We start from the raw sequence: 13,297 nt of genomic DNA on the forward strand, positions 1-13,297 counted from the left end.
GGGGGGGGGGGTTGTAGGGGTAGGGGGTGCCTTTCTTTAATGTATATTTTATACTTTTAATGATTAGCAGCTCCAACACGATTCTTGCCTCAGAAGAGGAATATTAACATATATATTCCCATTTTTTAAGGGTTAGTTACAATAAATATTCCTATAATATGATTTAATTTTGGATATTCTTTTATGTATTTTAAAATCAGATATTTACACCCCTTATATGACTGAAAAATCATTTACACCCCAAAATTTTGGTTTAAAAACAAACTCCCTCCTCAACTTTGAGAGACAATCATTTTTCCCCACTATCCTATGCAAAATCTGTTTTTACCTTTGTCATTTTTAATCCTCCATCTTTCTAACATTCTCTTTATATTATATAATATTATATCTTATTTTTTAACCATTCTATGTATAGATTTTTATTTAAGTTCATTATAAGTAGAATACCCTTTTATAAGTTTAACCATTACTAATCCATTTCTTACACTCACAGGCTGTTTAATTATCTAGTGCTTTATCATTATATTTCCTTCGTCCCATTTTATGTGACACAATTTTGTTTTTGGTCAGTCCAAAAAAGAATGTCACATTTCCTTATATGATAAGTATATAAAGGTACAATTCATTTTTTACCCTTGTTGATCCCACTTAATTAAATTATACTACTCTAATACATTTATGAGGAGAGAGAAAAGTAAATTTACTTTTTTGAATGACTATTTGGTAAACATTTCAAAGTCTTCTTTATTTCTTAAACTCCGTGCCCGGTCAAATATTGCCACATAAAATGAGACAGAGGGAATAATTTTTTATTTTGATTTTCCACACAATATCTGGAGTTCACATTAAAGCTTTGATTAAATCAGAATTGCACATTGCAAAGCCCATCCGAAGACATCCGATAAAATTAGAATGATACATAAAAGATTAGTGCGCAAAATGACACACACAAATTGAAAAAATCATCCTAGTACTTATTAGACATCCCATACATATCCACTACAATCCAACACAACTATATCACTGATTAACGACAATCATTTATCTACCACAAATTGTACACGTACATAAAACTCAAATATAGGTTAAACAAGGGCTCCTCTCTAGCATATCCTAGTTACGATCCACTAAACAAGCGAATCACCCAAGAATACCATAATGACTAGGGTGTATACACTATGATGGGGTTTCAATAAAATAGGCAATAATTAATCTCTGTTTGTGTGTGTATTTTATTTATTTATTTATTTTAAAAAAAAAACATTGCCTGCATTGATCTTGAAGTGCAAAAAGTTACAAGTTGAGTTTGACATCTCAAACTCTACGCAAGATCATTGAGAAGAGGGTATTATATTTGTACTGCTACTCCTATCCATAAAAGGTCCTAATGGCCGATAAATCTAAGGGACGGAAAACCCCACTTGTCCATATTAGTGAGCCCTTTAATTTAGTAGAGTGAATCTCAAATTGATATTCTTGGTGCTTATGCCTAGTGGTACTGCAAAATAAAACACATTTTTTCTTAGCAAAGTCCACAAGACAAAACAAATGACCCTCCATGTAATAAAAGACATCTTGAAAGGTATGTTTTGGTGCCACACTCTACTGTCCGTGTTGTTTGGAATCCTTTCTTGTCTCAGCTCCCTCAATGCAGATCCTATAGTGAACTTTCCCGTGAGTGAAAGTGTCCATATAGGCTTGTCCTCCTTGTTACAAAAGGCAATAGGATTGTGTTTGATTAAAGATGTCACACCTCTTTTATTTTTTACAATTGTTGAGGATTTGACGGGTTTTAAAAAAATATATTTTTATTTTTTTGTAGAATCGCCACTTGGAATTGAGTTTTTTAGGTGTTTCAAGTCACCAGATAGTTCTTAGTTTAAAATTAAAACAAAAAACTTTTTTTTTTAATTTTGGTGTACGAAAAACAGAGATGAGGCACCCCCAAGTCCCGTGGTTCTAGTACGATCGCTTTATTAACTTATATTTGACTAAAATAATTTATTTATTTATTTTGGATAAAAGGGAAAAAATTGTATTAATTACTATTTTAAAAAAAATTGATTGGCCTAAGAGCGTAACCGCACACAACACCCTTTTTTTAGAAAAGAATACACACCAAGGATCGTAACCGAACACATAATGGTATTTGAAGTTTTATTTTATTTTTTAAAGAAAAAAAACACAATAATTAATTACTCAATTTTTTTAAAAAAATAATGATAAAAATGAATAAAAGAAAATGGTGCAACATATAGACCAAGAAATGATTAGTATTTATTTATTTATTATTATTAAAAAATTTCTAGCATTTATATTTATTGTTTTTTACCAAAAGAAAAAAAAATAGACAATTAAGTTTTACTACTAGACAATGACAACAAAAGAAGAAAAATAAAAATTTTTTTTTACAAAATTACAATTAAACACTTTTTTAAACTAATGATATACTAGTTAATTTCTTTTTTTTTTTGTTATATTGATAAAAATTTAGAAAATAACCAATTTGGTAAAAAATTTTTTTTTATATAAAATAACACTCCTTGACTTATTTGATAGAAGATTGCAAAATAACAAATTTTCTAATTGTTAGATTATTAAGTCAAATTTGTATTTTTACTTTAATAGTCAATTCAAATATTTATTTTAGAGAATTTTATTTTTATTTTATTTTTTTGCAAAAAAACTCATATTTACATACTTTTTTTGTTGCAGAAATAACCAGATTTACATTTTTTTGCAGAAATAACCAGATTTACATTTTTCTTTTGTTGCAAAAATGATCAGATTAAATCCTTTTGCAAAAATGACTAGTTTTACATTTTTAATTTTATTTTTTTTTCATAAGTTCGTTTTTACAAAAAGAAAGTTACCAAAAACCTAAAAAATTGTGATTGTTATATTTTATTTATTTACTTTTTTTTTACTTACTAAAGCTAACATTTAAACTATATATGATTAATAATATATATGTACATCATAATAAACAAAATCATATGAGAAACACTATAGAATAAACTAATAAAAATATACAAGCTAAGCAACATAAGGATAAACATAATCATAATAAACTTAGCAAAAAAATCAACAATTTTTCAAAAAAAAAAAAGAAAAAGAACATAAACATTAATTTTAGATTACATTGAAATGTAAAAAGAAATATCTCGAGTTGATGACAAGCAAATAATAGAAGCAAATTCAATTGAATTTCCAAGACAACCCAAGAGAAATATCTTTTTTTTTTTAAGAAGAAGAATTTTTTTTTTAAGTTTTTTTTTCTTGCAATTTTCTTTCTATCTTTCTCTCTTCTTTTTTTTTTAAATGGAACAAAGAAGGGGGTTTAAATAGGTGTTCAACATTAAACCTCCAACTTTTCTTAAAAACTTAAGAGTTAATGCATGCATTGTACTCTTTGTTTTCCCAAGGTACCACCCAAGATGGCCAATGAATTTTTTTATTTTTTATTTTTAAGAAAAATCAAATTAATTGAATGATTCATTTGTCCTTTTAGATGACCCATTTACTTTAGAATAAATTAGCAATTAAGTCACAATTATTAACATAATTATTCAAAATAACAACAATTTAAAATATTTATTTAAATTGGCAGAATGACAATATTTTTATAAAATAATATTTTAATATATTTTAGTATTTAAAATTAATTTTATTTATGAAAAGAGTCATTATTGGACAAAAATACACACTAACCGTTATAAATTGGAAAAAAAAATACAATTTACTTTTTTTATTAGTAGTCAACTTTCTTCCTCACATTTCATGTTTCCTCACCATGTCTCAGCTTTCAAGTTTAGATTCCTTCAAGGTGCTAAATTGTTGCTCACCAAGAAATTCTTTATTGTTAAACTAAAATTATTTATTACTTCAAGCAGTTTCTCGATTGGCAAGGTAATTTTCATCATTCGAAATTAGTTTTTGATTTGATGTTTAAAGCACCGATTATACACATTATGGATTTTTAGTCAAATTTTTTAATTTTCATTTGAATTTTTTAATATATTCATCATATATTTATAATTTTCAATTTTTTTTGTGATTCTCTTATAATTTTTTCAGATTTGTAGATTTTAGAATTTCGTATATATGATTATTTTGTTTAATGTTGAGTACATTTTAATATTTTGAATACATTTTTTTAATATGATGTTGAATACATTTATATCATAATACAAAATACAATATAAAAACTAGAATGAATACAATACAAATAATATATCTATTAGAATGAATACAACTTAGGAAAGGAAACATAATTTTAAAGAGAAAAATAAAATATACAATAAAAAAATAAAATGAATACAAATATGTTTCTTAAATAACTACAAAATCATTTGACATGCCTATTGGAATGAATACGAACTAATAAAGAAATACAAATTTAATCATACAAAATACAACATGAAAGCTAGAATGAATATAACTAATACAGATGACATACATATTGGAATGAATACTATTTAAGAAACGACACAAAATTCTGGTAAATAAAATAAATACATCGTGAGAAAAATATATCAAATAACATATGAAAATACAACATGAAAACTAGAATGAATACAAATACAAATGACACACATATTGGAATGATACAGTTTAAGAAAGGATACAAAAATATGGTAAATAAAATAAATACACTATGAGAAAAGGTGTTCAAATTTGTAAATTTCAAAAAAATATTTTTTTTAATAGATAAAACTCTAAGATTTTCATAACAATAACTAATTTTGAAAGATAATGACAAAAAATGGCCTTTATGAAGAAGGAAGAGACCACCTATTTTACGTCTTGTAAAATCTTTTGTAAAGAAAGTAAGAAAGATTTTTAGCAACTTAATATAATTTGAAATATCGTCCCTTAATTTTCTCTAGTTTATCATTTCTTAATTATATTATGTTAAATTAAATAAAGAAAAAAAATACATAAATCAACTCATAACAAATTAAAATATTGTCATTTTTAATAAATATTGAAAGTTTGCTATGGAATCCTATTAAATGTCAAAATATTGTTGTTTTGNTTAATTGAATATAGTTATATGGGTCATCAGAAAATAATAGGCCCAAATGTCATTTAGATGACCATTTCTTTTATTCATTGTTTGAATAATAGTTAATGGGTCATCTAAAAATAAAAGACCCAAATGTCATGTAGATGACCTATTTCTTTTATTCATTGTTTGAATAATAGCTGATGGGCCATATGAAAAAAAATCTAAAATAGGCCCAAATGTTGACCCATTTCATCAAGACCCAAACAAATTGACCCACTAACACAAAATCTGAACATCTAAACAATTTTAAAGATCAAACACAACAAAATAATGCAAAAAGAAAGTAATAATAATAATAATAATAATAAACATAAAACGAAATAAAAAAATAATAATAATACTTCAAGCAACAACATCAACATGATAAACTTAAAGAACATTAATAACACAAATCTGACATCAAACGACTTATATGGTCAAACGAAAAATGATAATGATGAATTTGGATAAAGATTGAGAGGGGGGAAAGATTGACATAACTTCCGGGTAAATGAAGGTCGCCGGAAAACTTTGCTGGAAAATTTTTGACGGATTTTGAACTTAAAGTTTATATCAAATGATAGCCCTTTGAAGAGCTCTACACATTTATGTAAAGGGTTTGGGATGGAAATGACCGGAACTTTATAAATCTAAGGAAAAAAGTAAAAATTCATATTTGGTTTTCCTTAGATCTACGGAGTTTGACTATAGATATAGATGAAAGGTTTGTAGATTTAGGTAGAGGAGGGTGAAAGAAAAAGATGACAAAATTTTAAAGATTTTTTCGGCCAAAAAGGTGGTGGCCACCGGGCAGTGGTGGCGACAGCGGTGGCCGGCTGGCGGCATGGTAGTAAGGGGAGGAAGAAAAATTAAAAAAAAATCTAAAATAAAAAAAATGCTAATTTTTTGAAGTTTTGTATTTTTGTTTGGGTCCAATAATAGCCCTTGGATCAAAATATTATGAATGTTTGAGATTCAATCTTGACCATTTCTATTGACCGGGTCAAAATTAATTGGGCCATCAGTATTGATCTAAATCAGCCCAATTTAAACAAAATTGGGTCATTTGAGCCAATAAAATAATAAAAACAAATAAAAATAAAATTCCTTACTAAAATATTATAGGAGTAAAATAAACACGTCAAAATCAGGTGTTCACAGCATGCCCCTCTTTGCTTGGAAACATGAAGAATTTTCAAGCAAAGAAAGTGAATGAAGTGGCTAATTTTTGACTGTTTCAAACTCCGATGAAGCCATTTTGGAAAATATGACCGAACCTTGCTTCAGAGGTTGCCTACATATCCTTGATTAAAAGGAAATCATATTAGTGTAATTCGAGAAACTTTGATAGCCGAAACTATCAGAAACGGTGGCCAAAAGATTGCTTCATATTGCTTGTCATCATCTACTGCCTATAGTTACAAAGAAATGAGATAGAGAGCTATGTCTCTCTACATTATAAATGTTACAAGATCCCTAATTGATGTATCTTCTTAGGATATTGTCAAGATCTTTCACTTGCTCTGTGCATTATTTTTGAGATCGATCTTCATGCTGTATTGACGGCGGGTGGATCATTCTTAAGTGCATGTTTTAACTTGAGTTGGTTGTTGAAACTCAAAACTCAAGATCACAAAATGAAGAACCCATGAAGAATATGTTTCCTTTAGAAAAGAAGAAAACAAATGAGAATCCTAAACTAGGAAGTATAACCCTAGAATGAATAGGTTAAGTGAGGCATGTTGCCCTGAGAGTTCCAAATAAGACGCATTGTCCTAAGATTGGATGTATCCCCAAAATGTGAATAGGGTGTGTATAACCTATGAATGTTGGTGCGTATTGCTCCAGATATGCATATGGTGCGTATTTCCCATGAATAGAGAATTGATCTGTATTGCATGTGAATAAGGACTGGTGTGCACAACACATAAATTCAGATTGATGCGTATTGTACGAAATTCAGACAGGTGTGTATTGCACATGAACACAGGATGGTGCGTATTGCCCATGAATAAAGGATGTGTGCTTGTTGCACGAAATTCAGATTGGTGCGTATTGCACGAAATTCAGACAAGTGCATATTGCACATGAATAAAGGATGGTGCGTATTTCCCATGAATAAAGGATGTGCGTATTGCACGGAATTCATATTGATGCGTATTGCACATGAACACATGATGGTGAGTATTGCCCATGAATAAAGGATGTGTGCTTGTAGCACGGAATTCAGATTGATGCGTATTGCATAAAATTCAGACAGGTGCGTATTGCTCATGAACAAATGATGGTGCGTATTGCCCATGAATAAAGGACGTGTGCATATTGCACGAAATTCAAATTGATAGGCAAAAATGCGAGTAGCATGAGATGAAACACCAAACATTTGAAGACTTTGGAGATCTTCCTTTTTGTGATGTTTCCTTTTTGACTTGTAACCCTGCATTTCTTTTTTCTTTCTGTGTTGAGCAAATGAAAGAGAAAATTGTTAGTTTAAAGTGGTGGTTGGTTTGTGGTCTTGGTTCTCCAACGACTTGACCATACTCACGATCAATTTCTCCAACTCTACTACAACTCCTTGGTTAAGCAACCTTTGAAGCTCCCTCTTTGTTAACCAGGGGCCTTGATCTTTTGGTACTACCAAATATCATGGTGCGAGTGATGTCCCAAAGAATGATGACCTTCATGAATTTTCAGTGAAGATCTGAGGTTTTTTTAGTCCTTGCTCAATGGCTTGTCAACTCAGATACTTAACTTTACTTTCGGGAACCTGTAGTAAGCTTTGCACTCTTTACTTTATTTTGTGAAGAGATTGTATTGAAAAGAGAAAAAAAAATATAAAACTTAAGAGTATCAAAGATTGGATCAAGAAGACTATAAACTTAATGAAGGATATTCCTTTAAAAATGAGAAAGAGAACTTATCTGGAGGCATATGTCGACTTTGATTGAACCATGACATGCACTTGGACTTGCCCCTTGATCCGTTTGAGTTTTTTAGTTCTCAAAATCTGAGTCATCGTCAATTGATCTATGTGCCCTTTATGCAGAGGTGTCGAGAAATGATCATCTTTGCAGATTTTATTCATGATGTTCTCTCCCTTTATCTTGAGGTGACAGTAGGATTTTCACCTATAAGATTTTATTATTATTTTTTTCGTCTTATGATGCCTATGAAGATTTTCACCGATAAGACTCTCTCATTTCTTTTTACTTACTTATGGTACCCCCCAAGGGTTTTCACTCATAAGTTTTTTTTTCTTTTTTTTTTTGGATGTTGCCTTAGATGATTAATATCATTTTCAGATTTGATCAAAAAGTCGGTTGCCAGAATAAACAGAATTACAATCTGACATTATTCTATATAAAAAAAAATAAAACAATGCCCCAGTTTTCAGTAAATACTGGAAAAATTATTTTTTTTGATATGATCGAACCCCTAAAGGGTTGCCTACGTATCCTTTCAGAATCAGGTCAAACGTAGTTCAGAATTTTCAATGAGATTTTTTTTTTGAAGAGATGCCTTTGTCCTTTCAACCCCAAACTTGTCGCAGAACCTTAGAATGCATTAGATGTAGTATCTTTTGACTTAATCTGCATTAACAATTATGCCCGTGATTTTTCCTTCCACATCAGTAAGGTGCAGGCTCCTTTGGACAATACTTCATTGATAAGATATGGACCTTGCCACTTTGGGGAAAACTTTTCCTTGACTTCTTCTTGGTGCGGGAGAATGCGCTTTAAGACCAGTTGACCTACTTCAAATTGTCTTAGGTGCACTTTTTTGCTGTACGCACGAGCCATCCTTTGCTGATAAAGCTGACCAAAATAGACAGTCATCAATCATTTCTCGTCTATTAATGGGAGTTGCTCTATACGGGTTTTGACCCATTTAGTATCTTGAATTTCAGCCTCGACAATAATTCGAAGAAATGGAATTTCAACTTTCGTTGGAATCACAGCCTCAGTTCCATACACCAGCAAATAAGGAGTTGCACCAATCGAGGTGCGCACTATTGTGCGATATCCTAAAAGTGCAAAAGGCAGCTTCTCATGCCATTGTCTAGTGCCTTGAACCATCCTTCTGAGAATCTTTTTGATATTCTTGTTGGCTGCCTCCACAGCTCCGTTGGCTTTTGGTCGGTATGGAGTAGAATTGTGGTGCACAATTTTGAACTGCTCGCATACCTCCTTCATCAGATTACTATTGAGGTTTGCAGCATTATCTGTGATGATAGCTCTTGGGATACCAAATCGACAAATAATGTTTGAATGAACAAAATCCACGACCGCCTTCTTAGTGACTGCTTTGAAAGTTATCTCTCTCCACCCATTTGGTGAAGTAATCAATTGCAACCAAAATGAATCGATGTCCATTAGAGGCTTTTGCTTCAATTGGTCCGATTACATCCATTCCCCCATGCAACAAAGGTCCAAGGAGCAGCCATGAGGTGCAACTCTGAATGAAGTGAATGAATGAGATCACCATGGATTTGACATTGATGACATTTTTTCACGAAGTGAAAGCAATCCCTTTCCATGGTAAGCCAATAATACCCCGCCGGGAGTATCTTTTTTGCAAGGACATATCCATTCATGTGTGGTCCACATACCCCAGCGTGCACTTCATTCTTAATTTTCTCGGCCTTTTCAGCATCCATACATCTCAAAAAATTCAGATCCGGAGTTCGTTTATACGAAACATCCCCACTCAAAAAGAAACCATTAGCCAGACGTCTAATAGTTCTTTTTTGGCTTCTGTTGGCATGTTCGGGGCATCTCCCTGTCTTCAAAAAATTCTTGATGTCTGAATATCGTGGCTCACCATCAGGTTCTGCTTCCACTATATTACAATAGCCATGTTGGTCCCGAACTTGAATCTCTAATGGGGTGATGTAAGTGTTTCAAGGATAGGGAAGCATTGAGGCCAAAGTAGCCAAGGCATCGGCCAAATCATTATGAAACCTGGGGATGTATCTAAACTCGATGTACATGAACCTTTTTCTAAGATCTTCCACACGTTGTCTGGATGGAAGGAGCTTGAGGTCTCGAGTTTTCCATTCGCCTTGAGCTTGTCGGATAAGGAAATCAGAATCTCCCAACACAATTAATTCTTGCACACCCAAATCTATTGCCATATTTAGACCCATGATGCAAGCTTCATACTTAGTCTTGTTATTTGTACAAAAGAAACAAAGTCGAGCTGTTGCAGGGTAATGTTGCCCTGTAGGTGATATTAAAATTGCCCCAAACCCTGTGCCTTTTGTGTTGGTTGCTCCATCAAAGTACAATTGCCAGGCTTGATTTCCATTCGAACCTACTTCCTCAATTGTACTTCCTCAATTGAGTTAATCTCTTCATCTGGAAAATATGTATCCAATGGTTCGTAATCACCATCGACTGGGTTCTCTGCCAAAGCTTGGGTTGCAGTGCAAGTGACATATATAATGTCAAATTCAGTGAGCAAAACTTGCCATTTCGCGAGTCTTCCAGTTGACATTGGGCTTCTGAAAGATGTACTTTAAAGGATCCATCCTTGATATGAGGTAAGTTGTGTAGGACAATAAGTAATGCCTTAACTTTTGAGCTACCCAAGTTAGGGCGCAACACGTCCTTTCCAAAAAAGTGTACTTGACCTCATAACTAGTGAATTTCTTGATCAAGTAGTAGATAGCCCGCTCCTTCCTTCATGTAGCATCATGTTGACCGAGAATACACCCAAAGGAATTATTTGTTACTTAAAGATATAGAAAGAGAGGCCTGTCAGGTTCAGGCGGTACCAATACGGGAGGGTTGGACAAATACTCCTTTGATTTTTTCAAAAGCTCGTTGACAATCTTCTGTCCATCTGACAGCAACATCCTTCTTCAGAAGTTTGAAAATGGGCTCACATGTGGTTGTGAGTTGAGCAATAAACCTGTTGATGTAGTTCAACCTACCAAGTAGACTCATGACTTCGGTCTTATTTTTCGGGGATGGTAAATCTCGAATGGCTTTTATTTTGGAGGGATCCAATTCGATTCCCCTTCTCTTGACAATGAAACCCAGAAGTTCTCCAAATGGAACTCCGAATGCACATTTTGCTGGATAAAGCTTGAGGTCATATCTTCGCACTCTTTCCAAGAATTTTCTCAGATCTTGCACATGATCAACTTGTGTTTTAGACTTGATGATTACGTCGTCGACGTATACTTCAATTTCTTTATGCATCATATCATGGAACACGGTGGTCATAGCCCTCATGTAAGTCGCCCCAACATTTTAAAGACCAAATGGCATGATCCTGAAGTAATAAGTTCCCCATGGAGTGGTGAAAGCAGTTTTCTCAGCATCCTCTTCATCCATCAAGATTTGATGATACCCCGCATAACAGTCCACAAAAGATTGCATCTCGTGTTTTGCACAATTATCAACTAGGATGTGGATATTTGGCAATGGAAAGTTGTCTTTTGGACTAGCTTTGTTCAAATCCTGATAGTCAACACAAACGCTTGTCTTTCCATCCTTTTTTGGCATAGGAACAACATTTGCCAACCAAGTAGTGTAACGAATAGCTTGGATCACCTTTGCATTAAGTTGTTTCATTATTTCTTCCTTGATTTTTTCACTCACGTCCGGTTTGAATTTCCTTCTTTTCTGTTGGAAGGATGGAAAATCAGGATAAACGAGAAACTTATGAACCACTAAATCAACACTCAAACCTGGCATGTCATTATAAGACCAAGCAAACACATCTTTGTATTCAAACAAAAGTTGTATTATTGCCTCTCTAATTTCCTGATTTATGTGTAAACTTATTTTTTTTCCTTAACATCCTCAGAACTTCCCAAATTGATTGTCTCAGTTTCACTAAGATTAGGCTTTGGTTTGTGCTCAAACTGTTCCAGTTCCCTATTAATTTCCCTAAAAGCCTCTTCTACATCATAATCCATCTCTTGACTTGGTGATTCACGAATAAACAACTTTTTGAAATAAGGGAGTGAATTCCGCATGCATGTCATGTTATCAAAGCCGACATTTACAGAACTGAAAAATAGAGAAGAAGAATTAAGGGGGGGGGGAGACAAAATTTACTATGAAACTGAAATTTCATTTCATTGACATCAAAAAGGGAAAGAAGGGTTGACAATAACAAAGTACTTTGAACTATTCAGGCCACAACCCTGAGAATAACAAAATACAAAAGAGTAGCAAAACAAAATACCACGACTCCTTCCTTATGGGGAAATGAGTGGCTTCCCAATTGCTTAACTCAACACCTGATCCCACGAGCTGCATATTGGCATGACTCTTACCTTCACCAACTTGGACCATATTTACTTCACAAAACAACTGACTGAGATCCTCAATAACTTCTTCAATGTCTTCAAGAGTAAATGATCTTTCAATTTTGGACCCTGAGGTTTGATAAAAGAATGAGAAATATGGGGAATCGGTTGTGGCAACGACCAAAATCCTTTTGTGGTTCTTAGCCTTATCTCCATTTCTCTTGCTTTGTTTGTATCCGAGGCCACAGGTGCCTTGGTTTCCTAAGAGAGTAATAGGATCCACGATTCCTTGCGAATATACTCCCAAACCTTTATCGGGTTGATAACTATATTTGAGCATCGTCGTTGCTACCATTGAAGCAGAAGAAGAGATACATGATCGGATGATAGATTCTCCTTCTTTAAAGCGATCGACTAATACAACCTCAAAAGACTAGTCAACAACAGAATCACATCCTTCCTTTGCCTCAATGTATGGGACATATGGATATCTGTAAATAGGTGAATCATCTTCCCCATGAACAGTGATTTCCTTATTGTTGTATTCAAACTTAACAACTTGATGTAGAGTTGATTGGACGGCTCGAGCCATGTGGATCCATGGCCTCCCTAGTAGAAAATTATAAGATGTTTCCATATCCATTACTTGGAACACAATCATAAAGACTACTGGCCCAATTGTGATGTTTAACTTTATTTCACCAATGGTATCCCTCCTTGAGACGTCATAAGCTCGCACAAATACATTACTGGGGCGAATTCTGTCAGTGTTAACTTTCAAGCTTTGCAGCGTAGAAAGAGGACATATGTCTACCCCTGACCCTCCATCTATCATGAACCTCTTTACATAGTACTGTAAGATGCAAATATTTGTTGTGTCAAGCTCCCTCCTTTGGCAACTCATCATCAGTGAAAGTGATGACATTTGACTCGAAGACGCGCTTGGTCATATTCTCCAACTGATTTACTGTGGTCTCTTTTGG

General features: G+C 33.0%; 1 protein-coding gene across 1 annotated transcript; it reads right to left on the reverse strand.

The window, feature by feature from the left end:
• Positions 1 to 8,889: 8,889 nt before the first annotated feature.
• LOC107005984 (uncharacterized protein K02A2.6-like) lies at positions 8,890 to 9,423 on the reverse strand. The gene has a single exon (XM_015204622.1). It carries the CDS (start codon positions 9,421 to 9,423, stop codon positions 8,890 to 8,892), a length of 534 nt encoding a protein of 177 aa, XP_015060108.1.
• Between the last annotated feature and the right edge of the window lie 3,874 nt (positions 9,424 to 13,297).

Source organism: Solanum pennellii, chromosome 12, assembly GCF_001406875.1.
Source record: "Solanum pennellii chromosome 12, SPENNV200".
NCBI classification, from domain to species: Eukaryota; Viridiplantae; Streptophyta; class Magnoliopsida; order Solanales; family Solanaceae; genus Solanum; species Solanum pennellii.